Below are 25,036 nucleotides of genomic sequence, written 5' to 3' on the forward strand. Positions count from 1 at the left end.
TCTCTGATCTGACCAGCAATACCCCAGTTACCACAGTCCTTGACCTCACTATGAGAAGGGAACCTAAAAATGTGGCAGTAAGACCTATTTGCCTCACTCATTTGAGGAATGCTGTTGGCAGCTCAAGTGTGCAATCTGAGCAGAAATTGTCCCATGGTGATTGTTCTTATGTGCACTGGGGAGTGTATAAATTTCAGAACATCAGACCCATTTCATTTGTGGCTTCTGTAAACTGGACACAAGGCTTAGAAAACAAAACATTAATGTGTAAAACAACTGCGCCACCTAGCCTCTGGTTTTTATAGCTCCCTTTTCTCTAGTTACACATTCAAAGGCTAAATATAAGACGAGAGTAAACAAATTACATTTAGCACATCCAAAGCAATTTTTATTAAAGTATATTATTTAAAGCATAAACATAGCAGAGCTTTCAGACGACAGACTATCTACAGTAACATCAATACAATACAATAACAGACTATCTACAATAACTGCTACAGAAAGCACTTCCTCCGAAGTTTTTAGTGTTGTTGGAAATAGGTTTAAAGAATTAGGAACATTTTAAATATAAAAGCCCTCATTAAATCTACATCTATGATGAAGAGTCCAACGTCAGGATTCTAATGGCAACCGTAAGGAATCATCAGTCTTTTACACATTGACTCTGCAAAAACAAAACAGAACAAAAAGACCTGCCATGGAAACAAATGTTGGAGTCCAGGTCAATTGACTCAAGAAAGTAATAGAAATGCTCAGGTTAGAACCTGGGCTCAGAGACTTATCTCCCTTGCTGGGTTTCAGAGCACAAGTGCTAGATGACCGAACATCTGTCAGAGACGGTCTAGGTAACACGCAGTCCTGCCTTGAATGCAGCAGACTGGACTAGCACACCTCTTAATTTCCCTTTTAGTCCTACAGTTCTATCAACAAAGGAACAAAAATAGGCCCCACAATCACAGCTTCCTATTCTTGGCAAGATTGTGATGGCTATCTTGGCTAGCGCCACGAGGAGACTGACAGGAAGGTCCCATAACTTTATAGAGTCACGAATGGCATGTGCCAAGATCAGGATGTTTTGGGGAAAGTGCAGCCAGGACCACAATAAGAGGTTCTGGAAAAGCCAGAATACAGGTGGCAATCTGACACACTCTACCTAAACGTGTGCCAGGGCATCCCTCTTGCCCCAAAAATGTCCAGGTGTCAGGGAAGTCTGTAACTGTGCCAGATACCCACCCACCACTCTATGAAAGAGATGCCAATTGATATCCATGGTGAGGCATGGAACCAGTATGGCTACATCAAATACCAGATAGCCACATCAAATCAAACCATATAGCCACATACCAGATAGCCACATCAAATCAAACCATATAGCCACATACCAGATAGCCACATCAAGTCTGAGTTACTTAGGGTAAAACTACACTAAAAAACCCCCAAACCTGCTGCACCAAGTCTCAGAATTCAGGTCAACTGACTTGGGCTTCAGGGTTTATGCTACAGAGGTAAAAATAGAAGCATAGCCATTTGGGCTCAGGCTAGCACCATGGACGGTGGGTGAACCTAGGGCTAGGGGAGGCAAGCCTCAGCCCCTCACGTTCTGCCCAACGCCCCCCACGAGATTTAAGCCAAAGGAGCAGGTCTCTGCCTCTTGCCCCACCTATGGGGGTGGCACGCAGCCTGAGCCTCCCTGGCCTCAGAGCACGGGAAATAAGGGCAGACCACAGCCGCAGTTTCTTCAGCCTGGGACCATGGGTAGGGTGTGCTGCCTCAGCCTTGGTACGCCTGGCAGTTGGGGAGACGTTGCTTTCCCCTGCATTTCATACCCACTGCCCATGCTTCTGCCTCAGTTTCCCCAAGCTTGACTTCTTCTGCCTTCACCCCTTGGACCTATCCCAGGCCCAGTCTTGTCTCTTCCCCACCCTGGCTCCTCATCCCGGTCTCATCCTCTTCATCTAGCCAGGACCAGGAAAAGTCTCCACTTCTCAGGCTTTTTTCCTCAGTCCAAGTCTGTAGCTCAGAAGTCCTAGGTTTGCCTTCTGCACTGCCCATACTAGTCTTCTCCCATCTCCAGTCCTAGTCGTCTTGTCTAGCCAGCTCCTGGTTCCCCCCTCCCGACTCCTTATACAGTCTCTCTTTCTCTCTCTCTCTCTCTGGCTTCCAGAAAGGCTTCCTGCCCTTCCACCCATGTTCCCCATCCCCGACAGTTGCCATTTTCAGTCTTCCCCTACTGGGCTTCCTGTCTAATCTAATGTGGGGTGGGTCCAGTGGCTGGTGATAGAGGTGGGTGTGCGCAATGGTGGTGGGTGAAGATGCAGTGCGTGGGGCTGGCCATTCTCTGTGCCCATCCATCAGCACAGCTCCCTCTGTATGCTGACTGAGCCAGCAGGGCCTAGCCCCTGGTTCCATTTCTGGCCAGCACTGGCTGTGAGCTGCATTGGCTGGTGAGCATGAGCAGGTGCCAGGTGGTGCTGGTTTATGTGTCACTTCTGCTGCCCATTCTGTGGCCCTTTACATACTCCCCCTCTTGCGGTCCCCTCCCTGCTTTGCCACTTCACAGCCCTGTTGCTCCTCTGTAGCGACCCTGATGGTTTGTTCTGCTCCCAGTGTTGTGTGGAAAACCAGCCACTGGTTGGAGTGCTGAGCTCACCAAGAGCCTGTTGGCAAGCTTCTTCCTTCCCCCACTGCCTCTGGCTGGGCAGGCACCTTGGGAAAGCTCAAGTCCATCTGGCCTGGGGGCTAACCCTACACGTGCCAATGCTCTGCACAGTGCTGGCACGGGGTAGCCTCCCCCCTACCTCACACTCAACTTTGGAGTAATGGGTGGGGGAAAACTATTTCCAGCCTGGTCGTGCATTGATTCTGCAGGCTCCACAGCAGCCCCCAAGGCAGGCACTTAGTATCCTCTTCACCTGTGCCTCAACACCGCTCCCGCGCCCCCCCCCCCCCCCGCCCCCCGGTGCTCCATCCCCTAGGCAGCCTCCTTTGCTGAGCTACCACTCTGCTCTCTGGCAGGGTTTGCTGAAACCCCTGCAGTCAGGCTCCCCGTGTCCTGATGAACAATGTAGCCTTGGGGCTTAATGCCCATGCTGTAGCTGGGAGTGTGTGTCAGTGGCCAGCGGCACCCTGGCAGTGTTAGTTGCTTTTCAACACTGTGTGGGCAGGAAGGGACAGGTTGCTTTCAGCCACGTGGTGGGAAGGGCGGGAACAGGGATGGGGAGAAGAAGAGTTTTTCAGAGTTGCAGGGCCAGGTCATCTCCCCCCCACTCCCCTGCAGCTAGAAGCAGCTCCCGTCCCTTCCCTCACACATAGTGCTGAAGGGCTGGTGCTAGCCATATTCTGTTGTGAAACCTAGCAGGAAGCTGGGGTTGGAGGGGCTGTGAACCCTGTGTGCTCCTCTGCATGTTGCCTTGGGAAAATACGGTACTAGGAGAAGAGGGACCATCCTGGGGGCCCAGTCAGGCATGGAGGGCAGAGATGGTGAGGTTGGTTGGTCACCTCCCTGTGTAATTGAGGTGTATAGATTAGGGATGTGAATGGTTAACTGATGTGGGCTGGAGCAGCTCCCTGTCCATCACAGTCAGGGGGCTTCTTCAGCCCCACAGGGCCACTGTGGGCGGGGCCTGTCCAGGCCACTGTGGGCGGGGCCTGTCCAGGCCACTGTGGGCGGGGCCTGTCCAGGCCACATGGAGCAGTTGCTGCTGCTGGAAGGGCTGGAGCACCCCCACCCCACCTGCTCTCTCTTTAATCAGTTAACTGGTTAAATATTAATTGGTTAAATGTCAGTGGAATTTTACATCCCTAAAGATGTGCGTGTGACCCCTCCGCTTGGGCTGGGGTAGAGCTGTGTGTGAATGCTACCCCTTCCCTGTGTGAATGCTAAAGCTTTAAAGAAAGTAAAATGAAAAGAATCTTGCTGTGCAGTATTTCTTATTTATAGGAGCTTAGTCAACTTGATGTTAATTTGAACAATTGTTTGACTGATTACTGTTGAACTTGCTTGAATACAAGTAATTTTACCAGGTGTCCTGTATTTGGTGTCAGGAAGTATGATCACAGTAGGACCTTAAAGCGAAGCATGTATTGAAATGTGTGTAGAATCAGGGCCTTAGGATGTAAGCCACTGGAGCAGAAACCTACTACTTTTTTTCTGTGTCAAAATAATCTCAGTCCCAATGTGTGGAAGGTCATGACAGTAGCCTCAGAGCAGAGCGCCTGTGCACATTTCAGGATCGAGGCCTTTGCTTTTTAGGTGAATTCAGCACCAAGCTACCAGTCCTGGATAGCAAGAGAATATTTCTTCATAGCACCAATATTGTGTGGCAGCAGCAGCCCTGGAAGCTTCCTACTATTGTTTCTAATAGGATGGGTCAGGATTTTACCTGGAAGGATCATAACCAAGGATTAGTTTCTATATACTGTTATAATTGAGAGGGTGAACACTGTGATTTAGAAACCCATGGTCTTAGATCTTCAGTTCATTTCACATAAGGGCACTAAACTGCAATCATTGTGACTACCCCAGTGACCACGTTTGAAAGGTAAACTAAAGATGAAAAGCTCTGTGTCCTATTACCTCCTCCTTTAACCACTCAGTACTCTAGCAAGAATTATTCCCATGCGTTAAACATTTATAATCTCAAGTACATTCCTCAGTGGATTATAACAACTTTAAAGTGGGTCGCATTTGCAATCTAAATACGTGAAAATGATTCTTGATACACTAATCCTTCATTAAAACCATCCACAGGGCCTTGCACACGTTTTGGTGCGATTACCTGAAAAACGGTATGTCAAAAAAACAAGTTGGCATTTCTAAATAGAGAGACTCCAAAATGTGTATCAATGAAAGGCCCTTTCACAATGCTGCCTGTCACTCACCTAACAGGCTACCTGAAGAATTGCTGAACCAGCTTCCTTCAGAATTTTAATAACTTGAGCTATTTATTATTTGCATGATGGTAATGCACCAGGCCCTCAATAAGGATTGGCATCCCTTGGTGTTGCGCATCATGGTGCACAAACCCTAGATATCATGATCCCTATTCCAAGGATCTTACAGGGTAGCTGAAGATAATGATTAAGAGTCTGTGCTTTAAGTTGGCTTTGCGTCGTCCTGAGTTCGGAAGCAGTTCACAATGCAGAGTAGAGCAGGACTGTGCCAGAGCTGTCTTGTCCATAGGACAGTTTGGAGCAACTGCCCTAGGCCCTGCAGCAGCCACCTCAACCATCCTATGTATGGGGCCCAGGGCGATCCAGTGGCTTCGGTGGGGTAGGAATGGTGGTAGCAGGGAACAGCAGCAGGGGCTGCCCTCCCTCCCCCCGCCCCCCACTGCTCCAGTGGAAAGCAGAGCAACCTGGCAACCGGCTCCACTCTGCCATGTTGCCCTCTCCCAGCCTAGGCCAGCAGGAAGCAGAACAATCCTGGCTCCAGGTGAAGCCATGGTGAACTGCCATGGTGAAGTGGAGCACAGTGGGCTGGGAGAGTGCAACCGAGAGGAGCAGAGCAGGCTGCCAGGTTGCTTCAGTTCACAGTAGCATTGGGAGTACAGGATGGGGGCAACCTCATGCCAGGCCTCCCGTAATCCACTGGTTCACTTTGTTTGGGGGTGGAGCCCTATGCAAGGGAGGAGGTGTGGGGAATAGGGGAAAGGTATGGGGTGGGGCCTCAAATTTAGTGGTGCCCTATGCTGTGTGTGCATAGTGTTGCCACTGGCTTCACGGGCCAAAATCCTCCTGCCCTCTGCTCTGCCTCTCAGCTCTGTCAGCACCAATCCTCTGAGTCCTCATTCTGCCTCCCGGCCCAGTCGGCCTTGGTCCCCCAGCCTTTTGCTCCATCTCCCATCCCCTGCTCCTCCTCCCAGCCCTGTTGGACCCAATCCTCCCCCCTCTCCTACACCTGTCAGCCTGCAGTTTTGGCAGGCTGCACCACTCCCCCTTCCACTTGCAGGCCCCCCAGCTTCAGCGGGATGTGCTGTTCCTCCTCCCTCCTGCTCCACCTCTTGGCCTGCAGCTCCAGCCAGCAATGTCACTCAGTTTGCCTGCTTTCCCTCCAGTCTCCCATCTCTCCTCCCTTTCCCCCTCCAGCTCCTGCCCCCACAGGCCCACCCCATGGAGTGGCTTCTCTCTCCCCCTATGCAGGTGCTCAGGCTGCATAGGGCACCTAAAATAATGAGACAGATCTGGGCTTGTACATCACTTACATTTTATTTGTGGCCTCAAAATAATGCTTAGCTTCTACTAAAGCATTGTTGAGTTACACCTACTGAGCATCTGACCCTAAAAATGAAGTCCCTTTTCAGAAATTTCTTTACAAATTAAAACCACACATAATAATCTGTTTACTTAGTTTATTCATACAAACAATGATTTCACAAGACTTTATATTGTTTGAAGACTGAATAGATTTCTAATTTAACAACTCTGTAACAAAATTAACTAAATTTAACATTTATGAAAATATAAATCTCTGATTGGGTAATTCTTCCCAACAATACAAAGTTTTACATAAAAACATTCAATATGATCTATTAGTTGCAAACAAGTTAGGAAAAGTTATTCAAGTCACTTGATATACTATATTGGCTTTTACATAGAACATTCACACACTATGTTAAACCCTAGGTTGGCATTCATTTCTTGGTAATTTAGAGGCATGGAGTTCTAACTTTCCAAAAAAGAAAAATGTGATTTGTTTAAATTCTTTGAAAAGTTTGCCAAGGACATGCCATGATTAAGATGCGGTGGAGGGGAGAACCTCTCACCTTTTAGATATAAATAGCCACTTCTTTTAGTTAGGTGAATTTTTTTTTAAATAATTGACAATATTTCACAATTTCTGCCTTGAAACTGATAAAACTGTATAAAAGGCTCAGAACAGTCCTAAAGCAGGAAGTGAAACATAATGGGTGTACAATATGTTGAAGTAAGAAATCCATTATAAATTGGAACAATAAAGAACCTTTGGATAGCTTTAGATTTTATGGAATATTTCAGCACATATGCAGGCATATTCTGTTAGTCCCAGAGTATTTGGTCATCTGGTCTGTGTAGAACACAGGAAAGGATAGGAATGGTAGTAAGGCAAACACTGTCAAGAATAATACATGGCATGTCTGACAGCTTTCTGTTAAGATCACTGTAGGAACTTAAGCGATATTCCAAACTTTTATACAATAAAGAAAATAAGTAACCTTTTAACAAAGATAGAAGTGAATAGGGTGATTGAGTGTTTATCTGTTAATGCCCTTTCTCTTTGAAAAAGTATTTGTTTTATCCAGTATTAATATGCACTGTGCAAGAGACAGAAAAACAATACAATTTCAGGGTTACACTTCTTCTTTTATGACCTAGATAATAACTAGTTTATCATTTTTATCAGACTATAGAAAAAATCCTTGCATGCAATGTTTGCAACTTTCAGTACTTTCATTTAGATTGATTTTACCTCACAAGTAGATGTTTGCTGATTGGTTTCTACCCTTTTCAATCCAAAGGTTAATAACATTTTTTTTAAAAAAGTAGCTATTTCATTAAGTGATGGAATGCATCAAGTGTTCCAGGTTGGCAGGTGACATCTTGTCATTGCACCATCCAGCAGAAAAACACATTTTTGCAAGTAGGTATAAACTCAGGATAACAGCTGACCTAACTTTGTCCATAGTGAGGCTATCTGGATTACAAAAGAGTGGTTTGCCTCTTCTCCAACAATAACTGGAGTTTCATCTCTAGCTAAAACTCTGTCAAGCCCAATAAGATTTTCTGATTGCTGCAATGGTATAACAATTGTAATAGTATTGCTAGAAATTGTCTGTCAAGGCCCTGGATCTAACCTTGGACTAAACCTCGTATTTCAAAATTTTAAAAACCCTGCAGCCCATTGGATAAATGTTTTGTTACACATTTTTTGCTTGTTTTTGTTCACATAAATGTAAGAATATTTGTTGAGGAAAAACCGCATTCCTGCCCTCTGCTCTTCTTAGCCTTTCAAGAAATGCACTGGTACATACTTTTGCATCAAAAGACTAGCCTGTGCGCACACACTAGGGATTTAACAACACTAGTGCATGTTGATAATCAGTTATCAGCAGTAAAATTGTGTCCTCTGCAATCTATAGCAGAGCACACTTTCTCATAGCAATAATTGTGTTTTTTGGGTGTGGTTGTTTCACTTGTCTCAGGATCTGTCACTGTGATGGGGCTGTCTCTTGCAAACACCTCAGTAGATTCTCTCCAAATGCAGTCTGCATTCACCTTGAAGCTATAATTGTGACACTTGGGCCTAATCACTTGTGTTGCATTACTGAAAATCTGACGGCTATTTGAAGTAGCAATTTTAATTTTCAGTGCTGCATCTACCCGATCCACTACAGTGTAAGTGCCTATACTTCCATCATCAAAGCCAACAATAATATTTAAATGCCTCTGTGAGAGAGAAAGAAAGGTTGGAGTTTTATAAAGGGAACAAGCACCAATGTTTTTACCATCAGCCAGTCTCATTACAATTAAACTTGAGATGGCACCATTGTCATCATCATCTTCATTACGAAAACAGATGTACACAAGATAGCGGCCATCACGGGACAACCTCTGCCTCCAGATAACGCCAGGGGCGTGAACCACACGAAGCTTGCCACTGTGTAAATCAAGCACGTTGATGTTCTCATCACCACGGGATAGAATTCCTAGCTTCCCATTTGGGGATATTTCAAAGTCTTCTAAGTCTTTTAAGAAATTAGTAGGCAGTTGTACGCGCCTGCAGATAACTTCCTCTGTAAGACTCCAGATGTTCACTGTTTCAGTGGATGTTATAAACACTACAATATCTGGGCAGTCTGGAATCAGTTTAATATCAACAATGGTTGTACCATCATCACAGCAAAATTTCTTGGTTATACTTCCTGTCCATAGACTTACTGCTAACACTTTATTCTTTGTCATTCCTACTACAAATGTATTAGCAGTGGTTATAAATGCATTCTGTAAGGCAACTAAAATATTGCAAACTCTATGTCCTGTGGCCAGTCGCCAAACTCTGGAGGCATTTTGTTCACAGAGCGAGACGACAAATTGATCATTGTGTGTAATCATCAGCTGAGATATCCTTTGTCCATTAATGCGGAAGATATTTTCACCAGTAATGGTGTGCCATACATATTGGCTACATTTGTCATCTGATGTAATCATTATTTCTCCAGAAGAGGTCAGCACACAGTTTTCAACAATACCTTCATGCTTGAACACAGCTTCAATGAAACCAGTGCTGAAGTTCCACTTATGTACAGATTCTGAACCATCTAGTGTATAAATTATTTCACCTCTGGTTGGCAACACCAGTCTATGGATGGGTTTGCCAGATTTGTCAATGTTGGACATAGCAGTTATGATATCTATGTCCCAAATAGAAAGGACACCACTGGTGGATAAGGATAGCAGCATGTTATGGTGATTGGATTTAATTAGCCTGACTATGGTTCCTGAGATTTCCTGTAAGCTTGCCATACACTGTCCTGTATCTCTCCTCCAAACAAAAATGGCTGAGGTATTTTCCATAGAAGCAATTATACAGTCACCATTTTTGGATAAAACAGCAGATATAAAGCGCTCATTGTGTTTTGCTCTGAACTTTTCAGCCACTTTCCACATGCCAGTGTCGAGAAGTTCTATACCGAGTGCCTTACAAATTAAAATTGCACTTTGGTCTTCAGAAAGTTCAATGCTGACAACTTCACTGTCTTCTCTCCTGCAATCAAAATCATCTGTCAGTTGGGGATTTGTAATTTCCTCAGTGTTCCAAACTGAAAGGCCACCCTCATTGTCCACCATCACCATTTCTTGAGCAGTGTCCAGAACAAGAAGAAATTTCACAAATCCACCTGAAAATTCAGAGGTCACTGTGGACAGTTTCTCTCCACTTCCTAAATGAAATATAGTGGTGGTGTTCAGATACTGTCCGCAGAATGCGTAGACTCCATCTGGAGAACACTGTACACAAGTCACTTCATACCAGCAGTGGAAGTGATAAAGAGGCCACCCATAGAGTAGATCTATTACAGTAACATCTTTGCTGGCTTCCAGCCAAGCAAGTGCATGATTAATGGACAGTGTAAATCCATTTATAAAATTTGAGCCTCCCCCAATTCCACAATGTTTTGATCCCTTAATTTCTACTTCAGACAAAAGGCAGGAATTTAGGTTATCGTAAATCAAAAGTGTGTTCTTTGTTGTAGCTACTACAAGATATTTTTCATCACTAGTAAGTTTGATCCCTAAGATAACCGATTGAGCTGTTGTAATTTGTCTTAATAGCTGGCGTGTCTCTACATCCCAAGTACTGATGGAGCCATTTTCAAGAGCAGCAATGACTGTATTTGGATTAAAAGTAGGCAGGATCTCAGTGACATGCATGCAACTGGATGACAAGGGTAGCCGCTCAGGGCTGTATGTCACATCCATGGAGGAGTGCAAGGGAACAATAGAGCAGTATTTGGGTCCATCTTTGTCACATTCTAAGAGAAGATGCCTTAATTTAGGCAATGAGCTGACAACTGGAAGGAGCCTCTGTTGCAATTCAGCAGAGAGTGAACCTGGATATTTTGTTACTTTGAACTTTATGCTACGCAGTGTGCCTGCCAGAAATTTCAGTTCCTTTTCTTGTGAATAGGTATAAGCCAATTCTATGTCAAAAAGTGCTTTGTCAAACTGTCCTATTTTAATCATTGTGTACAGCCAGCTGAAGTTCATAATGACACCGTACAGAAGATCATCTGTTCTTCCACACCTCGTCAAGTGATGCAAAAGTTCTGTCATTTTTCTGTGATTGACAAAAAAGATGTCAGGCTCTAATGGATTACACTGGAATACCCACGGCTGATCAGGTGCTTGCCTGTCAAAAGAAGTGAGATCCATACAGTGCTTCTCCCCATCATTCATGCTTCTGTTCTCACTGTCAAAGCACCCATTCAAATACTGATCTTCGCTATAAAAAGATTTCCTTCTTCCACCTGACCAAACACCAAGGAAGTACTCTGCCATGATAGTATGCATCTCGTGTACATCTTCCTCACTGTGGAGATACAGTTTCTGGGCAATAAGCTGCAGGTGCCTGTTTGCCCACACTAGAAGTATTACATTTTTCACTTGCCGCTCTATCAAGTATCCCTTTAAGCCCTCCTTAAGTCTAGAAATGTATACGTATGGTACCCTCAGTGGGTTACATTGCCTGACACACTGGTTTAACTCATACATCACACTGTTGTCAAGAGCTAAAATATCTTCCAATTCCATTTCACTCAGGCCAGATTTGGCCATTGTGATGTAGCCCAGTGCTCTTGACAACAGCTTTACTCCACACTTGTTTTCTAATGACCAAAATAACTGCTCTATGCTTTCATGAACAGTGACACAAAGGGAAGACTCATCAACATCTTTATGAGATCTCCAGTTCCTAACTTCTCTGAAGGTTAAGTTCACAAACATAGGCAGTGTGCACTTTGAGAAAGCTTCATTGACATAAATTTGTTGACCTGATGTTACTTTCCTTTTAACATGCAGCAGCTGATGTTTCAGTACTTGGCTGCACATCTTTCTGTCTCTTGTAATCAACTCAATGTAGTTGTCCTCTTCATGAATAAGGCACCTCAGTTTTTGCAGGATCCCATGTTTGCTGGGCAGTGTTGACATGATTATTCGTACTGAACGGGGAAGATGAACAGGGAGCCACCACAGTTTCCTAGCATCATCAATATCTGACAGCTGTTCTAGGGCATCAAATATTATAACCAATGGTCTGTGAAATGAAGACTCATTCAACAGATTTATAAACAAGTCCCGAAGATCATGGATTTTTTTAGGGTAACTTTGTACTAGGCAACGGTAATTAATTGCTAATTGTTCACAAATGCTTTGAAGCAGATTCTTAAGATCTGTACTCATTTCTGTGGATCCCAAAAATCTTATAACTACCACAGGGTCAGATTCTGGTCCCATCTCTTCCTGCAGCCAAGTATAAGCCTATAATGTAGAAGCATAATTGAGTTAATGTCTAAATTAACAGAGCCAAATGAAGCACAATAAAAAAGCACAATTGTTTTACTTATGGTTTTATAAACAGGTTTTTTTTTTTTTTTTTTTTTTTGAAAACATACATTTATTTTTGAGGCATTCCTGTCTGAGGGGAAATGTTCTTAAGAGCAAGAATTTAGAATGTGTAAATATTATATGTCATAAATGAAATATTAGATCATATGTCGTCTTTAGCTCAAGCAATACTGCCAGAACACTTTGGAATACAGCAGTGTAGCTAAGATTTTCAGTGGAGACATGCTTACAGCAGTATGAAATGTGCTCCTCACACTTCCCCATGATAATATATGATTGGAGAGGCATAAGTGAACTAAATTTTGAAATAAACACAAATTATGGAACTTCTGGAGCAATTCTTTAAGGAGATATGCAACAAATTAACATGTCTTGGAAACGTGTTTTCCCTGTAAGACTGAGATCATATGGTCATTAAATGGTGTCACATCCTTATGACGCCAGGGAACAAGGAGGGGGAGACTAGTGATGTTACGGTGGTGTATTTCTAAAGTTCTTTATATTACAAATAAATGTATTCTTACCGGTGGTCTAGGAATCAGATGAAATACTCACATTTCCTTAAAAAGCTCTGCTAACAATTATGTTTTTGCTGAAAACATATGTGGCTACTAGGAGATACGCTGCCTCTTTCATGAATAAATATTCAGTAATATGTAGAAGACTGGATTTATTGCCTGTATCAAAGATTAATCTTAGATCTGTTGATACCACAGTAAGGAAAATGGGAATTAACATGGTCTACATTTACTTTCTCTGTTAAGATTAGCGTATTATAATGGATATTGGTTTTTATTTTTACCTTCTTTGCCACTTCAGCTAATAAAAGGGTTTTTCCAGTGCATGGTCCTCCATATATGATAAGAGGGTTAATATGTCCTGTTTTGCTGTTCAGAATGTATTTATGAACTATGTTTAGTGCCTCACACCTGTACTCGTAGAAAGAGGAATATGTTTTACATAATGATGAGTGTTGAAGGACTTCATCATAAAGCAAGTCTGTCTCGGTGTCAAAATTCTGTTGTACTGTGGCCTGAATTATATCAACCATGTCTTCGTAGAACTGTTTACCAAGACCTTCAATGTAGTGGTTCTCCACTTCTTGTGAGTAACCAAGTTTCATGTCACAATGAGTAACAGAAGTATACACTCTCAGATTAGATGCTGCAACAATCGTAGGAATAAATTCATCCCGTAGTTTGATCAGTTTCTCATGAGCTTCTGGATCCCGCAGAACCTTTCCACCCATATGAATTACATCCATGTATCTTCCCATCTCTGGGATTTTAACAAAACGCTCAATATTGGCAATTTTCCGAATGTAACAGACACACTTCTTCAGGAAAGCGGGTGTTTGTTTTCCCAAGGCAAAATCAAGCTCATCTTCAACAGCTGGAAGGAGGGGGAAAAAAAAAAAAAGAATAAAGGAAAATTGTTAACCTTTAAAACAGAAAAAAAATCTTGGTTTCCTCTAGATGATTGAGCAAAATATGCAAAAGTATCAGGTGTTCTATTTAGTATTAGCTATAATACAGGGCCAGCTCAAATATGTATATATTTATGTATCTTCTCTTTTAAATTATGTATGAGAAATTACAGTCAAAATATAGTTTGGTGGTTGTGGAAATATTGCTAGGCTACATTATGAATGCATAGACATAATAGTTTGTATACGTATTCTAAACTTTACCAGAAGAAAGATATCTCTTTGCTTGGCTGTGTTTCATTTTTCCTTTCTCATGCAGCAACTTCACAGCAGTCTTAAAAATCTTCTTAATCTCATCTGATATGTCCTTCCATTTGTTCTCATTCATAGAATTTGAAGATGATTCCATCTTTTTAAAAAATATTCATAGTTAAACAGTAGCTGTAACATCAGTTTCTACAACTTCAGAAAGCAAAGGATTAAGGCAATGGTATACATAAGAAAGGAGAATATGTAAATAAAATAATGCATACATTAAAAAACCCTCCCATATATTCATTCTTGACTGTTATATTAAACAAATCATAATTTTATATTATAAATTTCTCTAGTCTGAATATAAAATTTCCTGAACTGACATAGTGGACAGCACTAAAAATACAAATAACAGTATTCAGGGGTAATTGAGAATATTCAATAAAATATAAAGAGAAAGCAGGGTTTTGGGTTAGGCCTGAAATACTAGGAAATACTACTACTACTATTAAATACTTTTAGACCAACTTTCATTCTAGGATCTCAAATCTGAAAATTAGGCACAAGGCGTCTCAAATTAAGGACCCCAAATTAGGTGCCACTTTTGAAAACCTTGGATTTTATCTGATAGTACTTCAGCTCTTGCAGAATGGGGATCGTAATCTGACTTGCCAAAGCGTGTTGTAAGGCTAAATTCATTCATCTTTGTCAAGCGCATTGAGATGCTGAGAGGAAAGTTCCTGTGGGTGAATGTAACCTGGAGAGAGAGCAGCACAGTGGCAGCTGAGTAGGATGGAGCCTTGGCTTTCTTTGTAAGCCCCTGCATGTCAGTTAGCACAGAGGGGGCAGTAAACTGTACCAGGCACATTTTACTTTCTGCTATGAAGCAAGCAGGGACTAAATTGTAGCTCTCTGAGTCACAGTTTTGTCCCTGCTTGGCTCCTGGGACAGCATAGCTAAGCACTGTCCCTCTACTCAAGTCAGGATTACAGTTAGCCCTATTTAAATACAAAATAATTTATTATTGTTTTTGATTTAGTGCTAGACTGTCACTTTTGCAGTCTAGTCCACAAAGCCTTGGGCTGCCTCAGGCACAGCAGCAGATCATTTTATAGTCTGTCTGTTGCTTCTGTTTTGGTTACTGGGAGTAACATTGCTTGAGTGTTGACTTATGAACATTTTCTCATTATCTTTGTGGTGCCGTAGCTTGGAGAAAACTTTAAAATGTTAACAAAAATACAAAAAAAAAATCCTTCTAGGTATAGTTAAGAGATTATTTGGGGTTTGGCAGTGGATGTTAAGTAACTTTTTTCCCTGGGTGGCAAACACTTTAGACTCTGCTGTACTGTTCTTTCTTCAACTCTTAAGTCCTTACTGCTCAAGCATTTTTAAGCAACAGAGGAGGGATTGCATTGTGTACACAGTAAATGCATGCTGTGTAGTAGTTTAATTTTATTTTAGTGCATACGGTTTTTTACACTGAAAAGAAAGTTACATTTTGCTCTGGGATATAGCTCTCCATTGAAGGGTTTTTTTTTCTCCTTTTGGAAGGCCAAATTTTATCCTTAGTTATAAAGAGGCTCTTGCTCTGCACCATGCATAGTGATGGTCAAATGTATGTGTGGATATGGGAGATGAGAATAGATGAGACTGTTCAAAAATATTTTACCAAGAAACTTCTCTTAAGTCAACGTTATAGTAATATGAATCCCCAGTCAGGGTAGTCTTTGTGCTTTATTTTGATAATTTGCTTAGCTTTTAGCCTGTGCTTACTTGTTTTGAAGACTTGGGGCCATGGGGAGAAATTCATATTTGCCATGTTAAGTCCTATCCTGAACTTTTAATGAGAACCCAGTACAAAGGCTGGCAGAGAGAGAATCTTCCCATTTCCAATAAGATGGATGGATACAATCACCTGTGCAGCCATTCCTCAATTGCTGCAGAAGACTCATTTGCTGTAACCATGCTTGCAGCCCATTATCACTGCCCTACAGAAGTGACAGTTGTGGCCAATGGTATCCCACTCTTCCTTTATGGTTCACTAGACTGGACCATCACAGAGCCAACTTTTGCAGTATGCAAAGAGATCATAGACTGTGGAGGTTCATTCTATTGTAACCTTTAAATTGTTTTCAAATGATGCTGGTGCATTAAATCCACTACTGCCAACCTATGTCAGTTTTTTTTATTAAGGACATGAAGGTAATTTACCGTATTATGATTGTTCTTCAGCATTTCAGATTTTTGTCTGAGGTAATATGCTGGTGGCACTGCATTTTCATCTCTGCAATACCACTCTTCCAGAATTCTTGTCTCTAGTTTTGCTTCCACAGCAGCATCGAGGATCATCTCAAATTCTGATGATTCAACTTCTCCAGGTATTCGGATGGTTCCATATTTTTCTCCCAGCAGGCCCTGTGTATTTGTAATGAAGTATGGATTTAGTTTCCCTTTCCAGTGCTGCTAAGACTAGATACTTTCATAAGACTCAACACGAAGAACAGTTGTATTACATTGAAATTACTAGGAAGACAATTAATTATTGTTAAGGCTTTGCTGAATTGGATTTTTATTTTTATACTTCCTAGGGCTTATCATTATTTATTTTTAATCATTTTTCCCAACTTTTATTTATTTAAATTTTCATAGTTCTGGGAAGTTATGGGCATGTCAGACAATAATTATTTAATTAAACAGACATTCAGATTCTAAAGTTAAAGCTTTATAACCATTTAAACACAATCTGTGGACATGTCAAAACATACAAAGTAAATATCCTTTTCATCAGTTTGACCGTATGCAATGAAATCAATGGTTACAGACATTTACGATAAAAATCAAATAGTTCCAAGCCTAAACATGGTAGATGACAAATTCTCTTTAGGATTAGTGTTTTGAACTGCTGTTTGGTTGTAAGGGCTTGGATATTTGAATGATATGAAGTAGACTTAGTATATTTCTTAATAGTAAATGCTAATGTAAATACCAGCAGGCAGATTTGAACATGGGACCTCTGGAGCTTAGTATAGGAGCCTCTACCCTTTGAGCTAAAAGCTAGCTGGCTCTGAGCTCATACCGTAGAGCTCTCTTGTTCTTATCTGTTACTGTGGTCTAGGTGCCACTGCGTGGGATAGTGAACCACACTAGGCTATGTCTACACTGGTGTGATCTTGCACCAGAGATATGCAAATGAGGCTAAGCGTGGAATATCGCCAAGCCTCATTTACATATCTAATGAGCCGCCGTTTTTGCGGAAGAGGCTCTTGCGCCAGAAGGAGCTGTCTACACTGCCCCTTCGTGCACAAGAAAAACCCCTTGCGCAATGTCGCTACGCTGATTATTTTCAGGAATAAAGGCATTGCGCAAGAGGGTTTTTCTTGTGCAAGAAGGGGCAGTGTAGACAGCTCCTTCCGGCGCAAGAGCCTCTTCTGCAAAAATGGCGGCTCATTAGATATGCAAATGAGGCTCGGCGATATTCCACGCTTAGCGGCATTTGCATATCTCTGGCGCAAGATCGCGCCAGTGTAAACATAGCCTAGGTGTGTGGGTCATACTAACACTGAAATTCTGCAAATGAAAAATGCTCAAATATATTTTATTGGGGAAATAAATATATTTACATATGATATGACACAGAACATAGGCTGCCATGAAAAACCAAGTGGCAGTGACCATGAAACCTCCTCTGTTTGGATAAAATAGAAAAGAACATCAGGTTTCTCAGCATAATCGGTTACTAGCCACATTGCTCTTTGAGTGCGCCAGCTCTTCACTTTGAACATCTGAGCTCTGAGCAGTAGTATTGTCTTCCTTTTACAGCCAATTCAGTGCCACTACAGCAGTCACGCCAAGGCTGGATATTCCAGCTGCATCCACCATCAGCAGTGTGGCATGAAGCAGCTGCTGTGCACTGCAGAGCGTGGTTCGTAGTATCTCTTAGAAACTATGATCTGGTGTTATCTAAAAGCATACATATCTAAAGTTTTCAAGCATTAGGGTTGAGTCAGTTGTAAAATCCTCATTACAGGTGAGTATTTTTAATGTAACTTTCTTCCCACTTACAGGAGATTAGTCATCCTTAATGCCCACAATGAGTGCAGAACTGGATTATGGCCTTCTTGATTTCTATGCCTTCCTCTCATATTCTGCAGTTGAATATTTGTTTTCATGTTCTTGAAAAGTCACATGGCATCTTCAGCTTTTATTATTAAAACTAGCCAATTAGCCCGTCATAAGAAGGGTTTTTCAGGTCTCTCCTCCATGTCAGTCTTCTCTCCTGAGCCTCCAGTCTCTCTCCTCCTCCTCCTCCTACTGCCTTCCCCCCCCCCCCCCGCCCTCAGCTCTCCTCCGCCTCCTGCCTCTCTCTCTCTTTCACTTCTCCTCCCCCTCCTGCCTCTCACTCGGGGGACCGCGGAGCCCAAATGGCCGTTTAGGCTATGCGCTCCCTGTGCTGCATGGGGGGTGTGGAGCCCAAACAGTTGCTCGCAACGGCCTGGCTGAGCAGCGCAGAAGTCAGCCGAGCGCCACGGTGGGAGGCGAAGGGGGGCGGGGCGGCGACGTTCATGGCCAGGGGGCTGGGCCTGGAGCTGCTGTCATACCGCATGTGACCGCCCCGACCTCCTTTGCCTCCCACCTTGGCACTCGGCTGACTTCTGCTCCACTCAGCCGGACCACCGTGGAGGAGCAAGCGGCACAAGCGGCCATTTGGGCCCTGCGCTCCCCATGCAGCACGGGCCGCCCAGAGGGAACAGCCAGCATTTCAGCAACAGTGCCCCCCAGAGGGAACAGCTGGCATTTTAGGCAACAGCGCTCCTCAGAGGGAACAGCCAGCATTTCGGCATTATAGAGTCTCATACACTGGGCTACTATATATATGATGTGGCTATGTGGTTTACAGCAACAGTTTATGGCTTTAGAAACACAAAGTTGCTTCACTGCCTTGAGACTCTCATTAACAGAAAATGCTGAACATATTTATCCAAATAGCCACCTGGTGAACGAACAAATGAAAACAGAAGAGAAATTGGTCAAAACTAATTTAAATAATCAGGTGCCCCCTTTTTTTGTATTAAGAGAAGACTTGTTTAAAATCTCAGTGCTGAGACTGGAGGTACCTCGGAGTTAAATTATATTTCAGGGGTTAGGATGGTTTATAACAACTTACTTGGATAATATATTCTTGAAGGTAGCCCCTTACTAGCGTTCTATTAAATGAGCACTGGAGGATAACCATATAGAAGATACGGCTATTTTCTGCAGCCTCCAAATAGAGATTTTCAAATATGCAGCTAGTTGAAATTAATTTTGGAGACTATGGCTTGTCAGTAAATATGTTGTTCTTTTTATATTAAATTCACGATTTATCGGCCAAATGTTCTGAAACGTTTTCTGTGTTAGCCTAAAGTGCTCTCTAAATTCTTACATGAAAGAGGTTTTGTTTTGGATAAATGGATGTCTTGTCCTAGCAGGCTTGTACTCAGCTATACAGTCTGTTTTTACTTTGAACTTTAGCTAACTCTTATGTGTTATCAGGAAGCAGTATATTATTAATGGATTGTGTCCTTTAACACATGACCCTTAGAGAAGTGTGTCCACATGTCCAGAAAGGAAGTGCTTGAAATTGAGATGGGGCAGGTGTTTTCTGTGATTATTAAGAATATATCAAAAGATGCTTTTAGCTTGTCAGGATTTAATCAAGCAGATGAGGGCCAGTAGGTTATTTTCTTTTTCTTCTGTAAGCATGCATAGTGTAGTTATAGGTTTATATTGTAGTGGACAAAATTACGTGGCTCATAAATGCTCTGTAATTAATAAAATTAGTAATTGACAGGCTGGACATGGAAGAGGTGGCATAGCAGTTGTATTCTATGAGTGTTATAGCAGTAAAACATGATTGCATGGATTAAGAACATTAAGAGCTAACTGTGGTCACAAGTGGTCCCAGTAGTGATAAATTAGTTAAGAATATCATTGGCTTTTTTATTCAAAATAAGATCAATCACAAGAAGGGATTTTCTTTGTTCTGACAAGTACATAAGGGGTCAGTTTTAGGGAGTTAGAAATTAACTGAAGTAAAGCTGCTGTCACTTCTCTGGTTAAAGAGAATCAGTATGTTTGTTTCTTTTATGTTTTCTGAATAGTGCTGCATTAAGGACTGATTAACTGCCATACTTAAAACAAATCGTCAGTGGAGTTACTTATTTGACACATCTTGTTAAATCCAAACAACAGGGTGAAATTCAGGCAGATTGAAGTCAGTCGGAATTCTGTCATTTACTTCAATGAAGCCAGGATTTTATCCTGTATACAATGTGTGATTTTTCTTCTTTTAGTGGTTAGTTTATGTAGATAAAGATTTTGTGGTAAATACAAAGAGGTTAAAAAAAGGGAGTAAATGAATGGGAGGGAAATAGTGTCAGTGTCTTTAACTGATTTTGATATGGCTCTCTTAAGGAATCCTTATAAAGATACTATCTTAGAAATTCATATGTGTATAGTTGTGATCCAGGGTCCTGTGGATACCAACTGGCAGATGGCATAGGGAGTAAACACATTTTCCAGGGATCCCTAGATGGGATATCTGCATAATATTTCTCTAAAAGTGGCATGTGAGGTCTCTATATGGACAATATTTAAGAATGTATGTGTCTATATAAAATGTATGTTCTTAAGGTCTTAGAGTTGAGATAGATCACCTCCTGGTGATCTATCTCTGAAATGTTCCTTTCTGGCAAGAGATAAGACACCTATCTCCTTCCTCAGCTATTTGTGTGTTGTATTTGCATACTGAACCACAGGCAAAAGAAGAGAATGCAAAATCTTCAAGAGAGAAAATCTATAAGACAGACAAAGGGGAGGAGAGTCCTGTTATAAAAATAGACAGGATTTTTTTGGTATATCTTGGAGTATGAAGTAACACAGTGAGTGCTTCACTGAAACGGCAAGCTAACATCCTGCTTTTCATGAAAGGAGGATCATAGTCAGCTTGGTTGTAAAGTGCTGTAAGGATTTTGGGTGACTAATACTCTGCATGACCTGTATCTTTGTTAATTAAGCCTAAAGTCCAAAAAGCATGTTATGATTTTATTTTATATGTTACCATTTATTTCCAATATGCTACTTGCTACAGTTTGAATCTCTATGCTTTGTTAAATAAATGTATACTTGATTTCATAGTAAACATATTGAGGTACAGGGTGTTAAGTGAAGTGGTAATCTGATGTGGAACTGATAAGCTGGGGTGTACTTACTACTTTGGAAACTGGATCTGACACACCAGTGGATCAGGGGGTGGGCATTCCAGAGGGCTCAAGGTTTGGAGTGTGCCAATAGCTAGCCTGTAAAACGGGGTGGGCAATCATATTTGATGGGAGGGGGCACTCCAACATTTTGGAAAGTGGTTGAGGGCTGCGCTCTTCCATGGTATTAATGGAGGAGGTGCAGGGTCTGGTATAGACGTTGGGTGCAGAAGGGAGCTCGTGGTAAGGGATTGGGGTGCAGAATGGATAATGGAGTCCGGGAGGGAGTTTGGGTGAAGGAGACAGTTGTGATCTAGGGCAGGGAACTGGGGTGCAGGGTTTTGGGATGTGACCTAGGGTAGGAGAGGATTGTGGTGTCAGGCAAGAGATTGGGGTGCCAGATCTGGGAGGAGGTATTGGTACATGTGGAGCAGGGGGCAGGAGTGGGAGGCAGAGGGTTGGGAAAGGGAGGGTACTAGAGGTAGGTTCTGGCCAAGAGACTTACCAGCCAGCAGCCAAACCTGCCTGCCTGCCTAGCTAAAGGCTTAGAGCTTAAAATGCTTGCCTATTTGGCCATGTGCTTGAGTGAGTAGGAGGGTTGTGCTTTCTGGCTGCCTGTTGTTCAAACAGCCAGCTCCCATTGGCCAGTTTCTGTTCAGAAACCGGCCAATGGGATTGTGCTGGGGGTAGGAGCAGCATCTGAATCTTCCCCCCCTCCCCTTTGGACTCAAAGAGAATGTGGCCGCAGTTGTGTTTCTGAATGGCATGCGGGCACGGCTGCAGGGCAACCAGGGAAGCCTGTGGCTTGGCAGGCCAGATTCGGCCCACGGGCCATATTTTTCCCAGGCCTGCTCTAAAAGAATAGTGAGGCCTAGATGTGAGTGCTTATGCTGCCTGTGGCTGGAGGAGTTGGGGAGCTGACTCATGGTAGGCACAGACCAGACTTTCTCCCACTAAGGGCAGGTACCACACAATCACTAGCCTTGGTTTGATACAGGCAGTCCCCGACTTACGTGGATCCGACTTACGTCGGATCCCTAGATACGAACGGGGTGAGGCAACCCCGCACATGCGCAGCAGCATTCCCGGGGCTCGCTCACCTGGGTCCTAGGATCCTCCTCCTCCTCGGGCCGGCTCCGACTGGGGTCCCAGAGAGCTGCCGGGCAGAGGAAAAGTGCCTCCCCATGCCAGCAACAGGCTGCCCCCTCCCCTGAGCAACAGGCTGCCGAACAGACAAAAGCAGCCTCTCTGCCCCTCCTCCCCTCTATACATGCCGGGCTCCCGGAGCGCAGCAGCGTCCCCGGGGCTCGCTCACCTGGGTCCTAGAATCCACCTTCTCCTCCTCTTCGGCCGGCTCCAACTGGCCTCTGCCTGCAGCAGCTGGCCACAGGGACAGGGATCCCGCAGAGCTGCCGGGCAGAGGAAAAGTGCCTCCCCACGCCCGCTGCCCCCCCCCCCGTGGCCTCGCATTCTGCACGCCTCCCCCCTCCCCCCCTGCCAGCAACAGGCTGCCCCCTCCCCTGAGCAACAGGCTGCTGAACAGCAGACAAAAGCAGCCTCTCCGCCCCTCCTCCCCCTATACATGCTGGGCTCCCTGGGCAAACAAAGACTCCACCAAAACAAACAAAGTGCTGGCCTCATTGTGTTAGCAAAAAAAGGACCCTCCTCCTAGAACCCTGGGTGGTGTGTGGAAATAAAGCTATTAGCTCAAAGCATGGTGCAGAGCTGTTTGGTATTTGATGAGTTACTCCTTTAGTCCTGAGTTTGTCACAGGGACAGAAATAGATGTGAAATCTTCTGAACAGGGGAACAGACAGCAAAACAAACATTAGAGGGGAGTTAACCTTTCCCTATGCTATCCAAAACTAAAAAAAATGTTTGGCTAGAGTTTCCCCTACAATATGTACCAGTTCCGACTTACATACAAATTCAACTTAAGAACAAACCTACAGTCCCTATCTTGTACGTAACCCGGGGACTGCCTGTAGAAAGCTGGTAAAGTAGTCAGTTATGCTCAGTCAAAGGGTTAAATAATCATACTTCTGCTGAAATAAGGGCAATGTTTGGATTATATAAATGTCTCTAGTTTGTGATAATTTCTAATTAACACTTTTCTCTAGAAAGAACCACATCTCTTCCCACAATGGGCTAGACATGTGGCAAAGTTCAAAAGTTTACTCTCCTAATTTACTCTTTAAAATGTATGTTTTCTGTACAGTTGCACAGTTAAGCAGGAAGTAATAACCCTTCTTCAGGGAAAAAATAACTTTCTCTGTCAGAGTGAAATTTAGCCTTGTGCACAGGGCCAGTACAAAACTTAAGCACTACTCAAATCCAACATAGGTAATTAAGCCCTGTAATTTCACCCTTTGTAGAACTCTACTGTATAGATTGGTGTTACTTTCTATGAGGATTATTAAATGAAATGAGGAAGGCCGTATTTTTTCCTGTATATGAGCATCATAAGTTCAATAAGTTTTGTCTAAGCAAAGTTGGTAAAATTGGGTCTTGCATTAGCAATACTAAAAGGTCAAAGTGTCTGCTGCATTTTTTTATATTTAAGGCTGTAAGAGAATCAAAGGCCATGAGACTTCAATTTGAACACACATTGTCACTTTTCATAGTTGCCATAAATCTGAGTGTGTAGCATTGTGACCTGAGGCACTGGGTTCCAACATCACTCAAATTTGGGTTTTTCATGGTTATTTTAAAAATATTTTTATAGTGCTTGATGTGACCACACCAAAATCATTACTCTAGCAAACTAGGTCTTCAACTTTTGAACCAAAACCAATAACTTTCATACAGCCTTTTATGCAGATTGCTGCAGCAGATTTATTAAGGGCAAATGTAACCTAAATTAAAGTTATTCCTAGGGAGTCTGTCTTAATAGAATATGTGCACTTTGCTCTTCTGTGACACAGGCTGTACTGTTGTCTCCACTGGACTTAATTTTTTTATTTACTTCAAGTCCTTTAAGACTGTACTATCTTTATTCTGTATCTTTTCTAAAGCTGTCATTGCAATGGACTTTACCCAGAGTCATGCTTCACTAGATCATCATTCTGCCCAATGGAGCAAAGCACAAATAGAATACTGATATGGCTATGGATGACTCTTTTCTATGTCCTTTTAATAAAGCTGAAGCATACACAGATTTTATGTAAAAGCGTTTTAATTATTTTTAAGCAGAACGCTAATAGAGTAGAGGGGGCACAAATTTATTGCTACCAGTTTTTACTCAGTGTTGATGGCACCATCAATACCTAGTTATATGAACATAAGATCATAAGAACGGCTGTACTGGGTCAGACCAAAGGTCCTTCTAGCCCAGTATCCTGTCTACCGACAGTGGCCAGCACCAGGTGCCCCAGAGAGGGTGGACCGAAGACAATGATCAAGCGATTTGTCTCCTGCCATCTCTCTCCAGCCTCTGACAAACAGAGGCCAAGGACACCATTTTATCCCCTGGCTAATAGCCTTTTATGACTTGATATCACTTGAAACAACAGCCGCCACAGGAGAGAAGGAATAGTATTTGCCCACCAACATGTATAAACCAAATGGGGATAGTGACCATTGTTAAATGAACACCTAAGAACCACAAGCTTGTGCCACTCTGCATGAATTCAAACTTTGGAGAAGCATTTCCTCATTCCTTGCATTGGCTGAATAGCGGAGAAGCTTAAAGTTAGTCTGAAAAAAGAATATCCATCCTGTCCAAAAAGAAATGCAGCATACCATGCAAGTGGCAGCAGTCGGGTGAGAAGGAAAGCCTAGGACACCGGGGCTAGCTTTGCTGATAATCTCTATGTAAAATAACCTGAAGCTGACAGCTATAGGGCAACAACAAAAGTGAATGATACGCTGTGGGAAGAGACTGTGTGTGAATGAATATTCCATCACTTAAGAACAGGGGTCCAAGAGTAGCTATTTGAGGATAAGTCCATAGAGGTACCCCCATTTCCATTAGAATGTTTCCCCAAGGTGTTCTCAAAGAGGAGGTGGAGGAATAGCA

At 42.8% G+C, this 25,036-nt stretch overlaps 1 protein-coding gene across 1 annotated transcript in view; it reads right to left on the reverse strand.

The window, feature by feature from the left end:
- Positions 1 to 6,222: 6,222 nt before the first annotated feature.
- Positions 6,223 to 25,036, reverse strand: part of NWD2 (NACHT and WD repeat domain containing 2) — a 133,247-nt gene continuing 114,433 nt past the window's right edge. The window contains exons 4-7 of the mRNA XM_075930602.1: positions 15,992 to 16,195; positions 13,790 to 13,934; positions 12,902 to 13,491; positions 6,223 to 12,012 (exon numbers count right to left, since the gene is read on the reverse strand). Coding sequence (XP_075786717.1) covers positions 8,077 to 12,012; positions 12,902 to 13,491; positions 13,790 to 13,934; positions 15,992 to 16,195 — 4,875 coding nt within the window. The 3' untranslated portion in view covers positions 6,223 to 8,076. The remainder of the gene's footprint in view (positions 12,013 to 12,901; positions 13,492 to 13,789; positions 13,935 to 15,991; positions 16,196 to 25,036) is intronic.

This window comes from Pelodiscus sinensis, chromosome 5, assembly GCF_049634645.1.
Source record: "Pelodiscus sinensis isolate JC-2024 chromosome 5, ASM4963464v1, whole genome shotgun sequence".
Lineage (NCBI taxonomy): Eukaryota > Metazoa > Chordata > Testudines > Trionychidae > Pelodiscus > Pelodiscus sinensis.